Source organism: Puma concolor, chromosome A1 (genome assembly GCF_028749965.1).
Source record: "Puma concolor isolate L17-30 chromosome A1, mPumCon1.1.hap2, whole genome shotgun sequence".
NCBI classification, from domain to species: Eukaryota; Metazoa; Chordata; class Mammalia; order Carnivora; family Felidae; genus Puma; species Puma concolor.
Genome location: NC_141667.1, coordinates 135,066,642 through 135,091,774, shown reverse-complemented (window position 1 = coordinate 135,091,774; position 25,133 = coordinate 135,066,642). Strand labels below are relative to the sequence as shown.

The window sequence follows — 25,133 nt, the reverse complement described above, 5'->3', positions numbered from 1 at the left end:
TTGTGCATCTACCAAGAGTTTGCAAAACTTGCCATTTGTAGTTTTGTCTTACCAATACAAGCAGTGTGGTGCTGTGTGAAACCAGGTGGACATTTACAGGTAAAACCTCCCAGAGTGTTGACACAGAGGAACTGGCAGTTGTGCTGTTTGGTTTGACATTCATCAAGGTCTGAAATGAAAGAGAAGCCAGTGAAAATCAGAGCAGAGTCACCTGGCTGTGCATTCTTTCTCATGAAGCCACAGGATGTGTACATCTTCCATTGGGAGTATATTGCCTAGAGTTGTGCAGGAAGCTTTACAGACTTCCATATGTGTATGGCAAGCAGTTCCTTTTCTCACATGTCAGCAGCGTAAATATCATGGGCTGCTCTGATAGGATGGCTAAGGTGATACATAACACAAAGTTTTCCTAGAATAAGAAAGTGAATGGAGGAGTCACAGTGGTTTACACGAACCGTTCTCAAAGCGAATATCCAAAGGGTATAATTTTTGAATTTAATGCACAGTTCAGTACATGGCTGGTCACCTACTCCTATTAAAAGAGGGGTTAAATAATAATAAAAACATCTGGAAATTGATGAAGGTCTGAAAACAAACACTGAGTCAGGTTCTCAGACTCCAAATGAAAACACCATCATAAATACAAGAGGAAGCAAAAAAAAAAAAAAAAAAAAAAAAAAAACAACAAAAAACAAAACAAAACAAAAAAACCCCAAAATACAGCATCTGTAATTCTGATCATAAATGGAATTTATATTTGAACTAACAGAAAACTCAAAATGTGATTTTGGTTAGATTAGAACTTAATATATTGAAGTAAATATGCAAAGCAATATAAGATATAAACAACACTAATTCATTATATTAAAGCTTAAAAAGCACACACTAGTTGTACTCTTAACAACGTGCAAAATTACATTGACTCCTGATGGCTCAATAAATAGGTCAAAGAGAATAGTACTGCATGCTATTATTGTTAGTACTTTTTTTTCGGTATTCCTTGGAAATAAAACTTCATTCTTCTTAAGAATAACCTGTATTTCAAAAATTTAAGAAGGAATTTCTTCAGTCCATTGATTTTATACTGGTGAGGTTTATGAAAAAATGAATGCATGACTATAGCATTGGAGCCACAGTAATTGTCTAACTTAGTTTGATAATTACTTTCAATACTACCTAAGCAAAAAATTTTAAATTCAACCATTCATCTTCAATATTCTGCAGTAGACATATAATAAAAGTAGTTTAGAGAAATAAGATCCTACATAAGCAACGAAAGAAATTTGATTTCAGTGATTTGTTTCAATCTCTTCCCTCACCGTTTTTTGTCTTATGTAATTTCATTTAATTTTGAATTGTGTGGTTTGCTAGAAGAAGCAAACTGGGGTAGTTTGGGTTTCAATGCTCTCTGCCCCCTGCACGTGTCCTTCAGTAGAGGTTTCTGTGCCCTAATAAGGTGGTCACTAGGAAGATGTGCTTTAATGAAGGAGATACAGGTGGAGGAATCCCGGACTAGCTAGATTCGGCTCGGAAAGGAGAGAGACAAGGGTCAGAAATGCCAGAGACTCTGCTCACCTTTGCACGTCTTTGCGTCCTCCTGTAGGACATATCCCCGGGGACATGAGCACTGGTAGCTTCCCTCAGTGTTCTTGCAGATGAAGTTGCATGGTTTCGGGGACTGAGAACATTCATCAAGATCTAAGTAAGAGTGATATGAAGATTAAATTCTTAGTTTCAAGGAGCAACTGGCCTCCTTCCTCCCTCCATATTCTTACTTCACCTTTTTTTTTCCACTTCAACTTAAAATGGAAAAAGAGCCAGAGAGAAAAGATGCACGCAACAGTGTCCTTGAGAGTAACGTACTGGTTTACTTTGTACAGCAGTCTATGATTCTTGGATAAATGTAATATCTGGACAACTGTGCGGGTTCAAAAAATCCACCACACTGGTTTTTTTTAATTGTTAAATATTTTTGAGAGAGAGAGAGAGAGCGTGTGTGCACAAGTGGGGGAGATGCAGAGAGGGAGACAGGATCTCAAGCAGGCTCTGTGCTGTTAGCACAAAGCCCGACACGGAGCTCCAACCCACCGACCATGAGATCACAACCTGAGCCAAAGTCAGATCCTCAACTGGCTGAGCCACCAGGTGCTGTGCCACTACATTCTTTAGATTTATGTATTTTGGTTTATAGCTTGAGGATCATACTCTAAAATGTAAGAATTTCTTTCTTCCTTTAAAAAAATTTTGTTTATTTCTGAGACAGAGAGACAGGGAGAGGGAGGGAGGAAGAGAGGGAGGGAGGGAGGGAGGAAGAGAGGGAGGGAGACAGACAGAAAGAATGAGAATGAACAGGGAAGGGGCAGAGAGGGAGACACAGAATCTCCAGCAGGATCCAGGCTCTGAGCTTTCAGCACAGAGCTGGATGACCCGATGTAGGGCTTGAACTCATGAATCGTGAGATCATGACCTGAGCTGAAACCGGACCCTTAACTGACTAAGCCACCCAGGTGCCCCCAGAGTTTCTTTCTTCGGACACTGTGACACACGCGTATGGAAGACGTTCTCTTGAACTGTTAGCTGACATGCTAAGCACCGTGGGGCACCACAGATCCAGATCCAAGTCTTCACGCTGGCCCACCGTGCTGCTAGACTCGGGCCCAGGCTGCTAGACTACACACACAGCACCAGCAGGTTCTCTTTGCTGTCTGTCTGGTCCTTATTTCCCTCCACACCCTCCCTGCAAGATGGCTCAGGCTGAGTCACTGGGTCAGGGGTCACAGCTCCTTTCAAGGCAGCCCTCCGTGCACAATTTTCTCCTCCCAGGGTTCAATGACATCTCCCTCTTCTCTTTTGGCACAGCCCCAGCACACAGCACTGTGCCTCGCAGTTTCTACACACTCTGCTCACATCTTTATTCCAAACAACTGTCTTTAAATCGTCCCCACCTTTCAATATACTACCTCTTTACTGCTAAGACTGTCAGATGGCAAACAATCTCCATTTCTTACTAAAACATACTGATCCATGCCTCCAGAATTCCAAAAGCTCATGGTCAACAGCCTGTTCTCAAGCACTCTCATGCCCAACCAAGTGAGTCAGATGCTCACTAAGAGTCAGTATGGGTTTTCTTAACCTTTTCATCCCAGGTTGTTATTAAAACAGGAACTTGTGGGGCGCCTGAGTGGCGCAGTCGGTTAAGCATCCGACTTCAGCCAGGTCACGATCTCGTGGTCCGTGACTTCGAGCCCCGCGTCAGGCTCTGGGCTGATGGCTCAGAGCCTGGAGCCTGTTTCCGATTCTGTGTCTCCCTCTCTCTCTGCCCCTCCCCCGTTCATGCTCTGTCTCTCTCTGTCCCAAAAATAAATAAACGTTGAAAAAAAAAATTTAAAAAAATAAATAAATAAAACAGGAACTTGAATAGAAGTAAAGCTGCAAGGTAATTAAATATGGAGGAGAGAAGACTTGTTTTTGTTTTTTTTTTTTTTTTTTTTGGTCATCACTGAAAACTAAGTCAAATGCTTTGGAAAGACTGGATAAAGGCAAGCCTCCCACCCCTGCCCTTAACTGTTACAGAATTCTGTGTGTGAGACAATAAGAAACTGAATTAGAAAAAGAGACTGTAAAAACATAGAAGGATTCTGCCTTGAGACTTCTTTCCAACTGGAAATGATACATGATGCTTAATTGGTATATTTTATGCCAAAAACAGCAATGAGGAGCAAAACGCATTCTCTATATATGCTAACACACATGGCAGAGTCCGAAGTCATTTTATATTAAAATATAAAATGCAGGGGCGCCTGGGTGGCGCAGTCGGTTAAGCGTCCGACTTCAGCCAGGTCACGATCTCGCGGTCCGTGAGTTCGAGCCCCGCGTCGGGCTCTGGGCTGATGGCTCAGAGCCTGGAGCCTGTTTCTGATTCTGTGTCTCCCTCTCTCTCTGCCCCTCCCCCGTTCATGCTCTGTCTCTCTCTGTCCCAAAAATAAATAAACGTTGAAAAAAAAATTAAAAAAAAATATATAAAATGCTGAAACAATATTTTTGAAATAATTTTTATGCTTCTCCAATTGAACACTTCCTGATGAACTGACCAGTTCTGTGTCCCGCACGCTCCACGGTAAACACTGCATTGACAGAAATGACCTGTAGGCAATGGGAGCCGGCCACCCCCAGAGGGAGAGACGCGGCACCTTACCTACGCACGAGGTGCCGCTGATGTCTGTGGTGTAGCCAACCTTGCAGAAGCACCGGAATGAGCCCATGGTATTGATGCACTGACCGTTGCTGCAAAGGTTTGGCATAACTTTGCATTCATCGATATCTGTGGGCAACAACAACCCCAAAATGAAAACAAATGTACAAGTTAATATATATGCGGGGATAACGCTGGTGGGAAAACTAAGAGAAACGAAGGAAGTGACATGAGAGAATTAGCAACCAACATCCAGAGCCCTGCTCACTCCAGCGGCTGGCAACTTGCAAGGGAAAGACAACTATTCTGAAGTGACCGGAAGAGATACATCCATGGAAGCTAGGTTGAAAGCCCTGCTTAAGTCTACTTGTTTTGCAATATAAGTGTGTATTATTTTGGCGGGATGTATACAGCTACCTCTCTGAAGCTCAAGTAATCTGGAATTTGTGGTGATCTCCTATGCCTGGACCTCATATTCACACTGGGATTCGGCTCTGAAGAAAGGGTTTCATTAGCAACGTAATCAGGGCCGGGGCCAAGAGTCTGTGTAGTAATAGAAGAAAATGGTATTTTTCAGGACATCAGGCTATCAGGTGGTTGTACAGAAAAATGGAAACAGAGGACTAATGGGCCAGAGGCTAGAATTTACCTCCAAAGTTAGAGCCTTTAGATATAAACTGCTTAAAAGAGGAATGGGCTCAGGAAGGGGAAAAAAAAAATTGGAAACCACTAACTGATAATGAGACTTGCTGGTTTGTATATACGTTGCAAACTGACTGAGTCCCTGTGCACAAATAGGCAACACGTATTTAAGTAAAGCAGGTATAGTTTGGGGGGTTACAAGCATGGCCTTTGGGGTAAGACAGGTATGTTCTGTTGCTGAGTGCATCCCTTAGAAAGGGTGTGATCTCAAGAAAATTACTTACTGTTACCGAAGCTTTCAGTTTTCCCACTAAATCCTACCTCTTAAATATGAAGACTGCATCTTTTCCAGTGTCCAAATTATTAGCAAGAAGCGTATACAAACGCATGTAAGTATTTCAGCTATCGTATCAATTTTTCACTTTTCCTTCCGGTTAACCTAAGTCAATGTTCATGGTATTGGTAGCGTGCGTCAATTTCCTCAACTCCTTACCTCTTCCATCAGTGGTATATCCTGGGCCATGAGGACATATCTTTTTGTACTGGGCAGTTCCCGGAAGTGGGCAAAGCTCACACTGGTGACCCCAGCCTCGCCCCCCGTCACAGCAGCATTCGGACTTTGTGACGAGATTGCGGCTGCTGGACGCCATCTGACACATCGTCTGCAACACCTCGGCAAAGCAGAGTCCCTGTCGATTGTCTGAAATAACAATGAGTTAATAAGCATCAGTGACATGGTGCTGACACTTCATTTTCATCTTCAAGTAAAATAGGACCATCAATGCTTTCTTCCTGGCGGTAATGTTTTCAAAGGTGAGTACTCTTCTATGTGAACAGTCACACTGCCTGACAGTTTCATGAACACAAAGGTGTTAGAGAATCAGTTCAAAGCATGTTCTTTTACTAGAGTTTATTAAATTTGACAAAAGGTGATACTGTCCTTTAGAAATAGATTTATTTTTCTTCAATCCATCAGCAACTAGTTGATAGCAAGCTATCATTCCTGCAGAATGCAAATAAAAGGAAAATGAAATGAAATCATTTCCCTATAAATAAGCAAATGAGTATCAGGATTTATTTGTGGAAATTCCAGATGATGTTACAATGTTGGTACGTATTCAGTCCAATCTCATATTTTCTGCATCTAAAAGAGGGTTCAAACATGTGGGCTAAATGGGTTTTTTTTGTTTTTTTGTTTAGTATAAATAAAGGAATTTCTCTGATGTAAATAGGCAAATAAATCTTTAATATGAACCATCCCAGTGAAAATACTATAAACAAAAAAGTACATTAGACTATGTAGGTTATCTTTTCTATTTCCGGAAAGATTGGTGGTTAGTAAGGGTCTAGATTGTAAATAATATTTATTTTCTTGACTAACAGTTTCCGAGGATTTAACGCAGTGACATCACATTTGGAGAATCTGATATAGCTGAGACATTCTGTTTTTGTATCAGTGATGAGTACTCTTATTTCTCGGTTTGCCTTAAATTTTCCTCCTCCATACATTTACACCTGCTCATATTTAACTGAAATGGCTTATAATATAGGTATTTTAGCATTAAAATACAACACAATGTCTGAGCTTTATATTTTCCACAAGAAAATATTTTGTAAAACATTTTTTTCTGTACCGTAAAATAAAAATTAACCTTCACTGCATTTTTGAAATGTGGCATTTACTTTAATATTATTAATACAGCAAAGCTTACCTCACATAGCAAATATTTTCTTATGGAATTAAATCATCTCCTGATGTAAGTTTTAGTAAAGTCACATTTTCCATAGAGCTTAATTAATCTTAATTTTGAAAGGACTATTTACATGACACATAGATGTGCATACAACACATGGGCAGAAATACATCATTTTAATAGATGGGTCCCTTCAGGAAGAGGCATATTGGATTACTCAGATTGGGGGGTTTTATAGCAGACAAGACTATGTATGTAGAGCCCTTCTGTGATGACATCATAAAATGGATGTTTTACTTACCAAGTACAATACAATCAGATGTCCACTTACCAAGGCATTCGGTGCCTGAGGAACTTGACTGAAATCCTTCACTACACTCACATCGGTAGCTCCCGATAGTGTTAACACAGCGCCCATTTTCACAAATTCCTGGCTTGGTCCTGCATTCATTTTCATCTTTGGGAAAACAAATAGGGTGAATAATGAGCAGAGTGTAAAATGACCATTCACAAATGATCCTTAAGGGAGTTACATCTTATTTAAAATGTCCTCACCAAAATACCAACATGATGGGATAAAAACTAGTCATATGTGAACATGGATTTATTTTTAACTCCATCCAGGAGGGTTCTTTCTTAACAAAATGTTTTTCTTTTTCCCTTCCCATCCTTGTGGGGGAGGTATGGTCGTTTGATGGAAAATTGACCTCCACGAGGCATAAACTTGCCCCAAGACACCAGACAAGGTGAGGAAGAACTCTGGGGGAGAGGGTGCCAGTTTACACGATATGGGAGCGAGGCTAGGGGCTGAGGGGAGGGGGGTGTTAAGGAAGGGTGGAGAGTAGGGTAAAAGCCACACAGGCAAGCATGAAGCGCAGGCTCCCAGACTGGCTTTGAGTCAAATCAGAGGAGCAGCATGGTTTGTGAGGACTCTTACTGGTTGAAGAAATTTAGGGAGTTCTGCTCTTTTGGTTGGTGATAAATCTATTAGGGCAAAATGGTTTTCATTAAAATCTCTTTTATCTTTACTGGGTTTGATATTCTGTAAATTTTGTTGGGGCTTTTTTTTTTTTTTTTTTGAAGCTATGCTATCAAGAACCTAAGAGAGCTTATGACAGTGAAATATTTTTGATAAACAGCTTTCATCTTTATACTTCTTTTTTTTTTTTTAATTTTTTTTTTTCAACGTTTATTTATTTTTGGGACAGAGAGAGACAGAGCATGAACGGGGGAGGGGCAGAGAGAGAGGGAGACACAGAATCGGAAACAGGCTCCAGGCTCTGAGCCATCAGCCCAGAGCCTGACGCGGGGCTCGAACTCACGGACTGCGAGATCGTGACCTGGCTGAAGTCGGACGCTTAACCGACTGCGCCACCCAGGCGCCCCTCATCTTTATACTTCTTAATATTTTTTTGTCAGGATGTTTTTGTTTTTGCTTTGTTTTTGGTCAGGATGGTTTTTTTTCTTATTTATTTTTTACTTTACATCCAAGTTAGTTAGCATATACTACAATAATGATTTCAGGAGTAGATTCCAGTGATTCATCCCCTACATATAACACCCAGTGCTCATCTCAACAAATGTCTTCCTCAATGCCCCTTGCCCATTTAGTCATCCCTCCACCCACCACCCCTGCAGCAACCCTCATTTGTTCTCTGTATTTAAGAGTCTCTGATGTTTTGCCCCCTCCCTGGTTTTATATTATTTTTGCTTCCCTTCCCTTATGTTCATCTGTTTTGTATCTTAAAGCCCTCACATGAGTGAAGTCATATATTTGTCTTTATTTAATTTCGCTTAGCATGATACACTCTACTTCTAACCACATTGTTGCAAATTATACTTTTTAATCTTTAATTTGTTGATATTTAAATTTTTTTAATGCGTATTCATTTTTGAGAGACAGAGACAGAACATGAGTGGGGGAGGGGTAGAGAAAGAGGGAGACACAGAATCCCAAGCAGGTTCCAGGCTCTGAGCTGCCAGCACAGAGCCCCATGTGGGGCTCAAACTCGTAGACCATGAGATCATGACCTGAGTTGAAGTCAGATGCTTAACACACTGAGCCACCTAGGCACCCCAAATTTGGTGATATTTATTCTGCCTGTGCTTTCTTTTTATCAGCACTTGCCCTCAATATTTTTTTCCATCCCTTCATTTTCAATCTCCCTCACATTCTGATTTGTCACCTTTCTTACAAACAGCATCAGGCGCTGGGTTTAAAAGGAATTTTAAAAAGTACATCTGGGGGCGCCTGGGTGGCGCAGTCGGTTAAGCGTCCGACTTCAGCCAGGTCACGATCTCGCGGTCCGTGAGTTCGAGCCCCGCGTCGGGCTCTGGGCTGATGGCTCAGAGCCTGGAGCCTGTTTCCGATTCTGTGTCTCCCTCTCTCTCTGCCCCTCCCCCGTTCATGCTCTGTCTCTCTCTGTCCCAAAAATAAATAAAAAACGTTTAAAAAAAAAAAAAAAAAAAAAAAAAAAAAAAAAAAAAAATAAATAAAAAGTACATCTGTTTTTTTAACTCACAGTTTATAACTATCATGACTGCTGGTGTGTTTGGATTCTTACCTATCATTTTATTGTGTTTTGTATCTACTGTGGTCTTGCCCTCTTCTCTCAATATTTCTTAGACTAGTCTAGTTTTCTATGCCCTCTTCTTGTCCCCACCTCCTGTCTGGAAGTTGTAACTTTCTTTCTATCCTTGCAGTGGTAGCCACATCACAGCCTCGACACATACTTGCAGTGAACAGTTTTGCACAGATGTCAAGAAGTACTGAGGTCTTTCTGCTCTCCCTTGGTGCCACCTGTCAATGCTGATGTGACCTAAAAGTTTGGTTTGTTAGATCTTGTTTTTAAATGTGCCTCCAGGATCTATTTAAACCAAATAACAAACTTTCCTGTATCCCTGGCTTACCACTGCTTCATGTTTACTATAACTTCCTTTTGCGTTAATTGAAACAAAATAATGGAGTATCTCGTTTGGTGGTCATTTCACAGAGTCATTTCATTATGGGTGGTAACTTAATTTAGAACATTTCTGACTATGTCCTATTTTTTGTTTATTTCCTTACTAGACTGAGTATACAGTTTTAGTTCAGAATCATTTTCCCTTAGAATGTTTGGAAAATATTGTTCCCTTGTTCTCTTTGACCCAGTGGTACTGTTCATTTGTAGGAAGTCTGGGTTTTCTCTCTGGAAGCTTTATGGGTTTTCAACTTTGCTCTCAGCGTCCTAAAATCCACTATGCTGTGTCTTGGGGAAATTTTTCCTCCCTTATAGGGAAAAAACAATTATTACACAATCATAGAAATACACAAATTTTAAGATTATTTACAAAAATATTGAGCTAAGTTATAGATTTTAAAAAGGTACTTTTTTTGTATATTGTGTACTATGCAGTGTCTGTTATTTCTAGAAGTTGAGGGTTCAAGGTCGGCCTTCTTGATCTAATCCTATCCCTGATGTCATTAACCTTTATTTTGATTTTTTAGTTGTCTGAATTACTTTATTTTTTGGAATTTTTTTAAGAAGGGCTCTTGTTGGATAGACAGAGTTCCTCCATGTCTGGTGACGCAAAATAGAGCTTCTATACTTGAAAGATGGCTAGAGAGGTCTCAAAGTTTTAGATTACTTTTATTCTACTACCAGTGGCATGAGAATTAGTGTGAGAATTTGTAAAAAGTAGCTTGATTTCTTTTTCTGCCTTGTAGATACTTTGTTTTTCTGCTTGGTTGCCTGAAACCAACGTAATTCACTTTTTTCTTTCCCTTTTTCCATTGTTGAAATTTGTAACTTCACTAGGGAGTGTCTTGGTGTGATGCTGCACCACCTCTAGAATTTTGATTGCTAGCATTCCACGCTTTATCCTTTGAAAATTTCTCAATGGCATCAGGATTGCCAATTAGTCGCCTTTCCACTGTTGGCTACTCCTGGAGCACTTAGCGCTGTCTACTCCGTGCCTAATGCAGTGCAGACCCATAGGCTAGAGGCAAACACACTGCCAGGACGGTCTCACTTCAACTCGCGATTCAAACCTCAAATGGGAAGTAACACTCCCTTGACAATCTTACTGTATTTCCTAGTGTGTCCATGCTTCCATTTTCTAAAATGACTACTGTGCAGGGCGACAACAACTCCTCCACCTCCCCACTATGAACCACCTATCTGGCCCTCACTTTCAAACTCTTGTCTTTTTCAGCAGCATACAGATTTCCTGGTTTTTCTCAAAGGCCAGTCCTTGCACTTGAATTCTGGATTGCCTTCCAGGAGTTCACAGTTCTCCTTTTTCACTGAGTTATTCTCTTAACACACATGTTCTAGTAACTTCCATCTTAAAAAAACAATCTCTTTTAATAATGTGTCATACCTCCACCTACTACCTCATTTGTGGTCCCCTTCAGGACAGATTTATTTCTCTTTCCCTCCTCAGTACTCCTAATTTTATTCTACTTTATTTCCAGTTTATTGAGGTATAGTGTAAAAGGATTCCTCTGTCGAGTGAATTAACGCACCCATTACCTCACATATTTATCCTTTTCCTGTGAGAGAATATTTAAGTTCTAATCTCTTAGCAAATTTCCATTACACAGTACAGTGTTGTCAGCTGTGAATCACCATGGTACACATTAGATCCTCAAACCTTATTCATCTTATAAACTGTAAGTTTGTACCTTTCTACCAACGTCTCCCTATTTCCCCTACCTCAAGCCCCTGGCAAACATTTTTCTACTCTTTCCGTGAGTTCAATTTATTTTATTTTTTTAGATTCCTCTTATAATTAATACTGTGCAGTATCTGTTTTCCTCTGCCTGGCTTATTTCACTTTGCATAATGCCCTTTGGGTCCATCCACATGTTATCACAGATGACAGGATGCGTGTACATTTTCTTGATCCATTCATCCACTGACAAACACTTAGGATGTTTCCATACCTTGGCTATTGCCAGTAATGCTACGATGAACACTGGAGCTGACAAGTTTTTGAGATAATGTTTTTGTTTCCTTTGGTTATATACCCATAAGTGGGATTGCTGGATTATATGGTAGCACATATTTAGTTTCCTGAGGAACCTCCAAAATCCATACATAGTGGCCTTAGTAGTTTATGTTCCCACCAACAGTGCCTAAGGTCACAGTGCACAAGGGTTCCCTTCTCTCCACATCCTTGTCGATGCTTGTTATCTCTTGTCTTTTTATGACTGTCCATCCTAACAGGTGGGAGGTGATATCTCACTGTGGTTTTGATTAAAATCAAAACCTGATGACTAGTGATGAAGAAGGCACCAAATATAATTACTGCTTCTCTTTCTATATCCTGCAATACATCTCAGCAGCATTATACACGAGTGACTGACCACTCCCTAACTGGTCTAATGAAAACTAATTGAATAGTCCATCCTTTTAATTGTCATGAATCCTACACTGACCTGGAGAACTTCCTCTCTTGCTGGTCACTCATTTTTGTCTTCTAAGTATTTTTCACCACACTAGATTTTGGAGTGTTCAGAGTTCAGTCACTGCGTTCTCTTTCTTGGTGTCTCTGTGTTTTCTTTCTTGGTGTCCTCATCTGATCCTGTGATTTTTAAGTAACTACCTGTTTGCCAATAATTTGTAGTCCTGGCTCATAAACAAATCTGTGTACCTGCTGTTACTGCTTGAAAGGCTCATACATTTCTGACAGTTAACTTGGTCAAAACATTTTTTTTTTAAATTTTTCTGTGTTTCCAATCACACCTGCTTCTTCCAGTCTTTTCCTTATCAGTTAATAGCCATCCAATCAACTATTCAAGTAAACTGCTAGGATTTGTCTTCTCTCTCTCTCTTCCTTCTTCCATTTCCAATCAGCCCGTCATTAAGTTCTGTTGATTATGTCCAGAGTATATTATAAATCTAAGTCCCTTTCACCTTTGGCCCTTATCTGAGCTTCCTTCAGCTCTGGGATGATGAAAACAGCCACCTAAGTGAACCCTGCTTCTACTCCTAACACCTTGTAATGCATTATCCACTAGGCAACCAGAGATCTTTTAAAAATGTACATCAGGCAGTAACAATAACACAAGCGAAATTTTACTGTATGCAAAGCACTGTCCTAAGGGTTTATATGAATTAACTTATTGGATCTCCCCAATAATCCTATGAGGTAAGTGCTCTCCTTATTCCTCTTTATGTTTAGAGTATGAATTTGAGGCACAAAGTGAAGCCAACTTGCCCCAAATCCCAGAACTAGGAGACATGAATCTAGGTTTCTCACATTCATTGTCCATCTGCAGGCCTGTACTCTAAATCCCTCTGCCACGGTGCACGCACCACAAAACCAGTCTCGTTACCGTGGCCTGCCGTGCCCGTGACCACCTTGGGACCTCACTTCACACTCCTCCCCTGGCACAAACTCCGGCTACACTGGCCTTCATTCTGGCCTGAGGCATCTGTACTTACTGCTATTTCCTCTTCATTTCTAGGCCCCGGCTCAGACGTCACCTTGTCACAGAAGCCTTCCTTCAGTGGATCTTCTCAAATAGATCCCATTCAACCACTAAATCTTACTTTCTTAAAAAGACGTACCACTATATGAAATTTGTATGTCGATTAGTTGTTTGTTTGATGTCTGTTTCTCCCTGAGCAGAACACACATGACTCGAGAGCAGAGTGGGGGCAGGGGGTGCGGGGGACACCCTGCCCTAGTTGAACACCCTGTCCCAAGAACCACACAAACAGCAGGTGTTTGATGAAGTGTAACTGAATAAATGACTATTCTGTACTAGCTTTTCGTGGGGCAGTGTGTTCTCATATACAGGCTTAAATATTTTCTACAAAAATTTAATTCCACAAATGCTCAAACATGCTCCAATATTTTTCATTTTTCCTTTTTTTTGGGGGGGGGGACTTCGTTTATGCAATGTTGAATTTTTTGGTCTTCCACCTGTACCATTTTGTTATGAATCACTTCCATATCCACATTTTTGCTTGTGTTTTCATCCTCGGCTACTTTTTATTAAGTCTACTGTGATTGGTGTACCTGGGTGGTTCATCTGGTTAAGTGTCCGACTTTGGCTCAGGCCACGATCTCACGGTTCATGGCTTTAAGCCCTGCATTGGGCTCTCTGCTCTTAGCGCAGAGCCCGCTTCCGATCTTCTGTTTCCCTCTCTCTCTCAAAATGAAATAAAAATATTACAAAAATGCTACTGTGACTAACCTCTGTGATGGCTTTCTTTCCTCAGCTCTGCTAGACCATTCTCTCTTGATACTGCTCTATCTTCATTTTCAATATCTTCTATTATAATTTGTATTTAATGGTGTCTCTTAAAGATCACAAAAACTATTTTTCTAAACTTGTCCTCTTCCATTCCTGAGGTGTTTTGGCCCATTTCTTGTTTATTTTCCTTTCTTCTCCTCCGCCTCATACGTATACGTTAGTTGTGGTCTCGTGTAACTCCTCATCTTTGATGGACTTTTCCCAGGTCTACTACATGCTACAGCACAGCGCAGAAGCACATCACCAGTGCTGAGCAGGGTGTGACCCAGCTTCACTTCACGTCTGCTGTACGAGCATTCTCTCACCACATCAGTTATGCTCTCTGCCCGTGGGGCATGCGTACCGAGTGTTTTTTGTAGTTTTGGAGGTCACTGTGGCTCTGAGTAAAGTCCTCTAAGTCTTGTCACCTGTTTTCTCTTTTACTTCTCTGGCTCTTCACACCGAGTGTCGAACTGGTTTCTCTCATTCACCTGTGTCCCTAATCTACTCGAAGATGCTGGATGAATTCTTTAAATTAGGGTTGGTCACTTGGAGAGATATCTGTATTCTGCTCCAGTCTAAAGAAAAGTATGTCACTGAGCCTCAAAAATACGTATTTTTGATTGAAAATTTTACATTATTTGAAAGATACTCTTCAGAGTCTGTAGTTGGGACCATTCCTCACTTAAATAAACACTCTTCCCTCCACTGCTGCATTTCTAAATCTTCAGGGGATGGAAGTGAGGTAACACATTTTTATTTCATCATCTTAAAAGCAAAACCTTCTTTCCCCTCATTAATATTTCAAAATTCATTTTGAAATACATTTTATTCATTTCAAAATGAATCCCCAAAAGCATTCTGTCAAGACTTTCATGAAAATTTAATGATTGTGGTAAAGTTTTTCTATTCCTTACATTTTTCTATTCATTTATTTGCTTACTTAAAACGAATTACTGGGGCATAGTAGATCATATAGTCGAATTTCATCTGTTGTATCTAGTAAAGGGTAAATATCCCAAATATATAAGTAACTCATACAACTCAACACCAAAAAAACAATCTGACTAAAAAATGGGTCAAGGACATGAGTATACATTTTCCCAAAGAAGATACACAGTTGGGCAACACACACATCAAAAGATGGCTAGACATCACTAATCATCAGAGAGATGCAAATCACAACCACAGAGATCTATCACTTCACTCTAGTCAAAATGGCCAAAGTTTGGGACACCTGGGTGGCTCAGCTGGTTAAGCGGCCGACTTCAGCTCAGGTCATGATCTCTCGGTCCGTGGGTTCGAGCCCCGTGTTGGGCTCTGTGCTGACAGCTCAGAGCCTGGAGCCTGTTTCAGATTCTGTGTCTCCCTCTCTCTGACCCTTCCCTGTTCATGCTCTGTCTCTCACTGTCTCAAAAATAAATAAAACACGGGGCGCCTGGGTGGCGCAGTCGGTTAAGCGTCCGACTTCAGCCAGGTCACGATCTCGCGGTCCGTGAGTTCGAGCCCCGCGTCGGGCTCTGGGCTGATGGCTCAGAGCCTGGAGCCTGTTTCCGATTCTGTGTCTCCCTCTCTCTCTGCCCCTCGCCCGTTCATGCTCTGTCTCTCTCTGTCCCAAAAATAAATAAACGTTGAAAAAAAAAAAATTTAAAAAGGAACTTGTATCTTTAAAAAAATAAATAAATAAATAAATAAATAAAACGTTAAAAAGAAATAAAAAAAAAGTTTCAACATGGCCAAAATTAAAAAGACAAGAAATAACAACTGTTGGCAAGGATGTGGGGAAAAAAGGGAACCCTCAAACATGGTGGGTGGGACTGCAAACTGGTGCAGGCACTATGGAAAATAGTAATGGAGCTTCCTCAAAAAATTAAAAATAAAAATACCCTGTAATCCAATGATTCCCCTACTGGGTTTTTACCCAAAGGAAATAAAAACACTATTTTGAAAAGATATATGCACTCCTTTGTTTACTGAAGTATTATTTATGATAGCGAAGATATGGAAGCAATTAGAGTGTCCACTGATGGATGAATGGATGATGAAAGATACGGTATCTACACACAGCAGAGTATTATGCGGCCATAGGAAAGGATGAGATCATGCCATCTGAGACAACATGGATGGATCTATAGATTATTATGCTAAGTGAAATAAGTCAGACTGAGAGAGACAAATACCGTATTATTTCACTCATATGTGGAATCTAAAAAACAAGTGAACAAACCAAACAAACCAGAATGAGACCTATAAAAATACAGGGAACAAACTGATGGTTGACAGAGAGGAGAGGGCTGTGGGGATGGGCGAAATGGGTGAAGAATGAGTGATGGAGAATGGGAAATACAGGCTTCCAGGTATGAAGTAAGTCACAGAAATAAGACACAGCATAAGGAATATAATTCGTGGTATTGTAATAGCAGTGTAGAGTGACAGATGGGAGCTACACTTGTGATGAGCACACCATAATGTTTAAATTTGCTGAATCAGTATGTTGTATGCCCAAAAGTAATTTAACATTATATTACAACCATACTTAAAAAATTAAAGAAATTTCATTTGTGATTACATTTAGTTTTCTTTATAAAGATTTTAGATTTCCTACCTAAGTCCAACTTTTTAGCTTATAATATTTTTAGTTTCTGTTGTGTTTGACATTTTGGAGATAATTTTGTTGTATTTCAGTCTCACTGTACTCAGCATTTTTATTATGCTTTTATGTTTGTGTGTGTGTGTGTGTGTGTGTGCGCGCGCGTGTGTGTGGCTTTATCTTTCATTCTGATTCGGACATTTGTAAATAATTTTTATTTATAATAATATCTTGGCTGTTTATAACAGCATTTCTAATTATAAAAACATGTCTGTATAAAACCAAACTTCACTACAAAGAGTTTTCTGATGATCAAAAAGAGTTCTTTCTGCAGAAGGTTCAGCTTCCAGCATGTGATCATGAAAAGCCTGAGGATCAGAAATGTTTTAGAACCTGTATCTTCTCTAGCGTCTTTTCACAATGAAGAAATTACAAACGTATAATGCTGCCCTAGGTCTTTTCTTTGAAAAAGGAAGAAATGGGATCATAGAATACTAGAGCTAAAACACTTCGCCCTTTCCGTCTCTTCCTCTTCCTCCCACCCAAATCACGTAGTTTCTCACTCTGTAGATGAGGAGACAGAGACAAAGAGAATGAGGCCACTTTTAAGTCACCCAGCTCATTTATGGCACATCCAGGACCAGAAAACTGGGCTCCTGATATGATCATGGTGCCCATCCCCTTGCTCCCAGGAAATATACATATAAATGTAGTGACTGTACAATGTCAAATTCAGCTAGTTACAAAAAAAAAAAAAAAAATTCTAGGCATAAAAAATAAACACGTTTCTAAGTATTTTAGCTAGACGAAATTCAAACACACATATACGTGCAAAAAAATTAAAAAAGAAAGATACATGGCAGGTAAGCACATGAAAAGATGCTCAATGTCATTAAATAAATTTAAGTTAAAACTACACTATGATGCCCTTATACATCTACTCGAATGACTAAAATCAAAATTCTCGGGTTGCCTGGATGGCTCAGTCAGTTAAGGGGGAGAGACAGAATCCAAAGCAGGCTCCAGGCTCTGAGCTGTCAGCACGGAGCCTCATGTGGGGCTCAAAGTCATGAACAGTGAGATCAGGATCTGAGCCGCAGTCGGATGCTCAACCGACTGAGCCACCCAGGCTCCCCTTGGGGTTCCTCTTTTAAATTTTTTTCCTCTGTATTTCCTTGCTTGCATATGTACCCGCAGAATTATGAAAAACAAGAAGGCTTATGTAATCTGGGACAGGCATAACTGCCTGTGCATCATCTAGAAGCTGTTATATTGGCATGGACCCAGACACAGAAGAAATCCAGCTCTAGCACAGCCTTGAAATACCTAGAAAAGTAGTCGGCTTGAAGTTAGGATGATTTGGAAACAGTGCTCCAAATGTGTCTTGAGCTAGGGGTCTTAAATAAGCAGACCCTTCAGGCCTTACCTACGCAGCCTTCTCCGTCAGGCCGTCGGGTCATCCCAGGCGGGCAGATGCACATGAAGGTGCCTATCAGATTCTTGCACATCATGCCTCTAGATTCACAGTCATGGAGACCTTCGGCACATTCATCCAGATCTAGAAAACAGTTTTCATAGGAAAAAGATCAAAACAAATTCTCAGGAGCAGGCTATTGTTTTGGAGTTTTAAGTCTTATTTCCGGTCTTAAGGCTCTTAAATGCTATTGTGTGACAGAGGAAGGAGGAGCCCGATATTTTCCAATTGTTGGCTATATTCTAGACTTTTAAAAGTTTCAGCATTGATCCCAATGAGAAGAAGTTCAGGGAAGGACAGTCTTTTCTTTAATAAGAGCCCAAGATTGTGGGTTCTTCAATCTCTTTTATCTTTGACTTGCTTAGGCAGACCATCAGGTGTCTTGTTACCTAGGTATGGAAATCTACCAGCAAAATCCTGTCAGATACAGGGCTGTAAACTCTAGAAGAACATAGATGAGAACTGCAGTACACTGCAGTACACTTCCAGCGTGGCAAATAAAGTTTTAACTACTCTCTTGTCCAGGGCCTTACCTTTGCACATCTTCTGGTCTTCCCTGAGGGCATAGCCAATTGGACATGTGCATTCGTAGGACCCGAAGGTGTTCATGCAGCGGAAAGCACAGAGCAGCGGGTTCTGGGCACACTCGTTGATATCTAATCAAACAAACAGGTAAGCAGGGACTGAGACTAGAGTGTTAATTGTTTAAATAAACACTGCTGTATTTACTTAGCAGTCATCGAGAAAGCAGTAATATAATAGAACCTCCACTCCTGGTATGGAGAAGTGAGCACCTAACAAACTCACCCTCCAACAAATAACAACCATAAACTCTGAAAACAAAAACAAAAACAGAAAAAACTACCTGAAGTAGTCTTTAGTGGTAAGTTGAAACTCTGCAAACAACCAGCAAGAAAGAAGTTCCCAATATTTTTCTTTTTCTGAAATTACGCTGTGGATGGACATAGTCCTGCCAGCAGCAGGGCCTGGCAGCTAAATCTTCAATAGAAATGTTCTGAGCTTCTGTGCATGGCAATCGGGGGAGGGAGCTGGGGGCAACCAAGGCTGCTCAAGAGTGACAGGGAATCCCGGATAGGAGAGGGCTAGAGATGGAGACACACTATTTTGCATAAAAGCAAAAAACTTAATCTGAACCTCTGTCTTACACAGGCCTGACAGTCTGCTTTTATGTTCATCCAAGTTAACGGCCTGCTAAGACAAAAGCATCGGCATTCTGCAAAGATATCACTCACAATATCCAGGGAATAATCTAAAATTAACCTCCTGCTGGGGAGCTAACTTCAAGTGAAAATACCATCAACAGATGCTGACTCTGACATGACCGAGATGCTGGACCTATCAGACAAGGGCTTTAAAATAGCTGCTGTGACTCTACTCTCACCGAGGCAGAGGAAAAGAATACTTGTGATGAACGTAATCATCAGTAGAACATCAAAACAATGAAAGTAAAAGAAGAGACAGGAAAAAACCTTTTCTAGATCAATCAGAAGTAGTATTTAAGGGAAGTATCACTTGCCTTCACAATTCATCATGGGCCCTGGCTCAAAGCCTTCATTGCAATTGCATTCAAAACTCCCGATAACATTGGTGCATGTCCCATTCCCACACGGATTGCCAATGGAACATTCATCAGTATCTGGGAAAAAAAGGAATAAAAAAGTGCCCCCAAATTTAGGGAAGCTTTAGCTTAATATGTGCATGCCCATGAATCATATCCATCCACCTGGCCCTCACAAACTGCCAGGATCTGTACAGGCCACACCTGACTCTGCACCCTCCCTGCCATTAGCTGGCTGCTTGCCTTTATTCAGTACAGAGGACCCCAAAGGATCAAGTGTGCAAAGCTCTGAGTCCTAAGATAGCCATGCTTTCCCTAAAAATCACAAACCCAGAGAGGGATGTGGTCTTCTGCTATAGGAGCAGGTGCAGAAAGTCACAAAGTAAAAGGGACTTCTCTCCCAGTTAGTTGCTCTGCCAAGTGTAAATCTCTAGGCACATCAGAGTTTGTATATCTGGTGGAAGGCAGAGGTTGGGCAACTCTCTCCATGTTCACGTAAACCAGATCTACTAGTAAATGTAAAAAGGGAGAAGAAAAAGCAGTTATTACTAGCTGCCGATACTGGCTCTGTAAATCCTCCCACCACCCAGGGCACCTGGGAGACCTTCTGCTGAACATGAGAAATGGAATGGAAGCTTCCAAATATGTAATGTGGAGTCAGCACTCACCCACACAGCGTACTCCAGTGTAATCAAGGTTGTAGCCCATCGGACATTCACAGCGGAAAGAGCCATCTGTATTGATACACTGACCATTTGAACAAATGCCTGGGCTCTCAAGGCATTCGTTGACATCTAAAATAAAGAATCGTCCATAAACTTCCTCCGTATAAAAGGAGACATCACAACCATGTGTATTTATTCAACACAGACTTAAAATTTATAAAACACGTAAACATTTCTTTTCACCAGATAAACAGATTGTATGCAATACACAGTGCAGTTTTACAATGCTGAAGATAACACATGTGATATAGAACATTGTGTACATATGTTAAAATATACTATATGTGATACAGTAAAATAAACGTGATTTATAGAACAAATACACAAAAATGTATTTACACAAAAAAAGACTACAGGAATAAAATACATCAAACCACACCTTCACGTGTGTCATGAAGACTCGGGACAGTTCCGTGGCCGTACGGACACAGGTCCTGGAATGCAACTACAGAGAAAAACACAAATTCCCCATTGACTGAAGAGCCTCAGTTGTGGGACAACTTAAGAACTGATGGAGGGTGTACATGAAATTAGACTTAATTTCCATCTACAAGTTGCTTTTGACAAGAGTCTTATTTTATTTTTATGATTTACTTCAAAAGCAACCCTGAGCCTTTTTAGAGAAGGTCACCTGGGCTTGCCCAGCTCCTCCCAGAGTGCTGCCTACTAAGGGCTTCCCGTTCTGTTTGCTAGTTTCTTTGTTTTTGTTTTTTTAAATGTTAATTATTTTGAGAGAGAGCGTGTGGGGGAGGGACAGAGAGCGAGAGAGAGAGAGAGAGCGAGAGAGAGAGAGAGAGAGAGAGAGAAAATCAGAGAATCCCAAGCAGGTTCCTTGCTATCAGCACAGAGCCCGACACGGAGCTCAAACCCACGAACAAGAAGCCTGGGATCATGACCTGAGCTGAGATCAAGAGTTGCTCGCTTAACTGACTGAGCCACCCAGGCATCCCTTAACTGTCTGCTCGTTCAGTGCCGAGGAGCCCATGACACACAGAAGCCACCTCCGACCTAGAGGTCAGGCTAGTTCCCAGGTTGCTGGGAGGCACCTACAACTCGACTACACTAACAACAGGAGACCTGGGAAGCTCTCCGTCTCTCCCTGCAAATGGCCCTCATGCTGACTCAGCATGAGTTCCCCCCCCCGCCCCGCATCCCCTGCACTGTACCTCTCAAATTTATTCCTCTGAAAGCAAGTAATACGGACCTCAGGGGGAGAAATGAACTAACAGTAACTCTACCCTGCACTCACATGTGTTGAATACACACGCTGGAAAGAAACCCCGCACACTAAGGTGACCAGTTTAGACGTGAGGGAGCCATTTCACCTTCACAATATTCCTGAGTTCCATGGTGACCGACAAACACATTCCCAAACCAGCATAAAGTGGAGTCTTACACGCCTGCTCTTACCTTCATCGTCTTTGGGGCACAGCTCACAGGGGTCGCCCCAGCCCTCTCCTGGCATTTTACTACAGCAGCATTTTGCCTTAGTGGTGTTGAAGGCTTTGGGTACAGAACACTTTCCATTTTCGAAGTTGGTGAAGCAGAAGCTCTGGCGGGTATCTAGTCAAGAGAAAGCAAACATCACAGACCTCCTTCTTGGTCATTTAAAAAGATGGAATACTTCATGTATAACTTTCTGACGGAACATTTCTCACGGGCCGAACACTGGATGCAGATGAGGTCAGCAGTGAAAAGACAGGTCTGGAAATCCCCCAATGCTGATTTCACATGCCAATTTAAATTGACCTGTCTATAAAATTTTACATACTTATCTGAAATGTTAAAAGTGTTTTTATAACGTCCCTAGGAAATCTGAGAAATTACGCTCAGTATTAAAATTATTTCTGTATCTCTTCTATTGTTATGTTGTAGCCTCACAAAAAAAAAATTCATGTAAGTTTCAGTAAGTCATATCACATTAAAAGCAACTCATACAGCAGAGTACAAAAAATTTGGTCCAACGACAAATGGAACAGTGAAGCAAAAACAGTAATAATAATGATAAGCAAATGAATGAAAATAAGTTTTCAGTATGAAATTTAAAAAACTGTGCAAACAGGGTTGAAAATTCACAGTACCTTAAAAGGCGTCCAGTACATTTAGTGTTGAGACCTAGATTTTTAACGCAGACGTAGTTGCCACAGACACGTTCTTTGTAGTGACAAACACTAGCATGATGGTTTACTGTCTATCTGTGAAGTTCCTAAGGTCAAATTATGACACAGAAGTCATTCCAAAGCTTACCAAAGCATCTCCGTCCATTATCAGACAATACAAAGCCAGGCGGGCAGATGCACTGGAAGCCCCCAGGAGTATTGGTGCAGGAACCAAACAGACAGATGTTGGGATCTTCGTCGCATTCGTTTATGTCTGGACGACAGCAGGAGAATGTATGAATTCAGGCAATCAATACACTGTTCAGTCTTTGAAAATAAACAGTTTGTCCATACTACAATAACCCACTAGCCATTGATTATTTAATACGAAACACGAATACATAATGTGTATCTATAACTTGCTCTTTAAAAGTAGACGATTATTGCTTCAAAAGTCAAAGATTGTATCCAGATTCAACCAACCATATGGCCCAGACAGCCAAATAGAATTCTAGCTCCTTGCAGTGGATCCCTAGGGGTGTGTGTGTGGCCACCTGACATGCATGACCAACTGTTCAATATCCTCCAAGTGTCACAGCCTCAGATGGTCGGTCTCCTTCTCTCATGCTCCTCTCTGCCATCTGCCATCCAAATTAAGATCCCCGAGTCATCTTTCTTCTTCCCCCTGACCTTTTAACCTTATGCAGGCAGCATGTGACCTGTTCCTTCAGCCTCCTCTGTGAATTCAACTCAACCTCACCTGCCCGGATTACCGTAAATCTCCTAATAGCCTGCCGCATCTCCGTCTAGTCCCTTCACAGGGCCACCAGGTTGTCTTTCTAAACCACACTTCTGCTTGAAAATCTGTGCCTGCTGGAACCAGGATGACTCGGACGTGGGTCTGAGAATTTCATCATTCCCACTCATCCCAGAACGGTTCCTTCAAATAAGGATTCCTTAGCAGTGACATTTGGCCTTTGTTTCATTGGAAGTGCTTACTGAGTTGTTTTACGTAAGTGAATAGACATTACATAATTCCAGCCACGTGAGACTGTAAGTTCCATGGGGACATGACCTATGGGTCTGTCTGGGTCACTGCAGCACAGCTTAGTCTAGCACGGTGTCAGGCACATACTACATTCTCCATTTGCATTCAGTCTTCTGGGTTGGCCACTTGATGCCCCTTACCACACTCGAGTTGGCTGTGTCTGCCAATAGCCTTCTCTGTTCTGTTCCTTTTTGGGTTGTAAATTCCTATACAACAGTTAAGAACCACCCCAAGTGTCACCAATCCATTGTGATGGGCTTCCCTGACTTTCTTTTTGCCCCCACCACCAACGTTCACAGCCTCACCCTGAGCTCCCTCTGCCTTAATGTACCTCCAGTGCAGTGTCTGACCCAGTGGATTGCAAGGGTATCTTTACACGGTGGGTTTACTTACAAAACAGATCTTTTCTCTTCTGCAGTAGGTTACCAAAGGCAAGGGCTGTATCTTTTTGTAACCCCAGCACCTAAGAGGTGCAAGGTGTTCACTGTTACGTACAGTGAAAGTTGTCATCAACTTGTATGCGTATGTTCATGTGAAGTGTATATATGGTCACATTAGAAACATTTCATTTGGAAAAATTGGTAGAAGAGATTCTAGCCTGAAGGGAATAGTCTTGCAGTGCAGTTAATTAAAAATGTACTTTTCAGAAATGCAAAATAGGAGCGTTGCTAACAGTAAGAAAAAAATGGTTCTGCAGTTTAATAAAATGTTACGGAGTCAGAGATTTCTTTTTTTCCACAAAGAGAAAAAGCAGCTGAGTCTTTCTGACACAAAGAAGCGTATGTATCTTTTCCCTCCTAATGGTGGACATACCACTGCCATCATTGTTCCACAAAGGGATGTGTTATAGGAAAAATGAAGAACTGAGATTAAATACGGAATAAAGAAAATGAAAGGATCTTAAACTTTTCAAGAAGGTTTTTATTAAGATGCTTCTAGGATTTATTATCTTTTAAGTATTAAAAACACTAGGCAATTTTACAGCGCACTACACAGATCAAGAAAGGGAAAAGATACTAAGGCCAAACTGGTAAGACTAGGGATGATATCGCCACTATATGAAATCACATGGACTGAAAAATAATTAAATTTGATCAAGTAAACGGTTTCCTTCAGTTCTGTCCATATAGGTCCCTTGAAAGTGAACAGTAGAGCTACAAAGAATTTTTGTTTAATTGGACAACTACAAGGCAAAACAAAACAAAACAAAAGCAAAAAACCCTCAGCGATCACTTCATGTTAGAAGAACCACACCAAGATGGTGCTTCTGAATTTCAACAAGACTGTAAAAAATAATTTGTATAAAAGTGAAATTAAGTAACTGTAAAAAGGTCGGCCTTCATCATGTTCACCAGGCAGTTCTGGAACCCACTTTTGATGTGGTTACAGTGTTCTTGTATGCTGGAGGAGTTTCAGCATAAAAACATCTGTTATGACAAATGGATTAATATTTTCTGTTTTGACATGAGGCCTTCCCAAGGAAAAAAATGTCTCAACGGCATGGTCAAGATTTTCTGCTCCACATTTCTAGGACTCCAGACACCTTTAATAGCTGTTTTAAAATTGGTTGCCAAAGATTACAATTTTTGTAGACTCTCTTTAAATTCAGGAGAAAGTCTCTGTTGACATTTGGAAAAAAGATCAGAGTGCACTGAAAATTCTCTCACTAGTATAGCATTTCTGTTCATGACCAGCCCCACATCCCTAAATTCTTTATCCCTACGTTCAAAAGGATTCTGATGGTTCCACAATGCAGATGTAGTCTGCTACACGTTGCATCCCCTAGGTCAGCCTGCTTGCACTGGTCTGGATTTAGTATACTTCCAAAGGGTCTTTACCCAGCCTGTCTTACACCAAACAGC

General features: G+C 40.9%; 1 protein-coding gene across 1 annotated transcript in view; it reads right to left on the bottom strand.

The window, feature by feature from the left end:
- The window catches only part of FBN2 (fibrillin 2), a 258,120-nt gene that overhangs the window by 12,813 nt on the left and 220,174 nt on the right, over positions 1-25,133 (bottom strand). Inside the window, exons 49-60 of the mRNA XM_025924336.2 lie at positions 22,372-22,497; positions 21,535-21,687; positions 20,504-20,569; positions 20,068-20,193; positions 19,358-19,477; positions 18,354-18,476; positions 17,773-17,904; positions 6,860-6,985; positions 5,328-5,534; positions 4,196-4,321; positions 1,576-1,698; positions 53-169 (exon numbers count right to left, since the gene is read on the bottom strand). Of these exons, the coding sequence (XP_025780121.1) occupies positions 53-169; positions 1,576-1,698; positions 4,196-4,321; positions 5,328-5,534; positions 6,860-6,985; positions 17,773-17,904; positions 18,354-18,476; positions 19,358-19,477; positions 20,068-20,193; positions 20,504-20,569; positions 21,535-21,687; positions 22,372-22,497 (1,545 nt within the window). The remainder of the gene's footprint in view (positions 1-52; positions 170-1,575; positions 1,699-4,195; positions 4,322-5,327; positions 5,535-6,859; positions 6,986-17,772; positions 17,905-18,353; positions 18,477-19,357; positions 19,478-20,067; positions 20,194-20,503; positions 20,570-21,534; positions 21,688-22,371; positions 22,498-25,133) is intronic.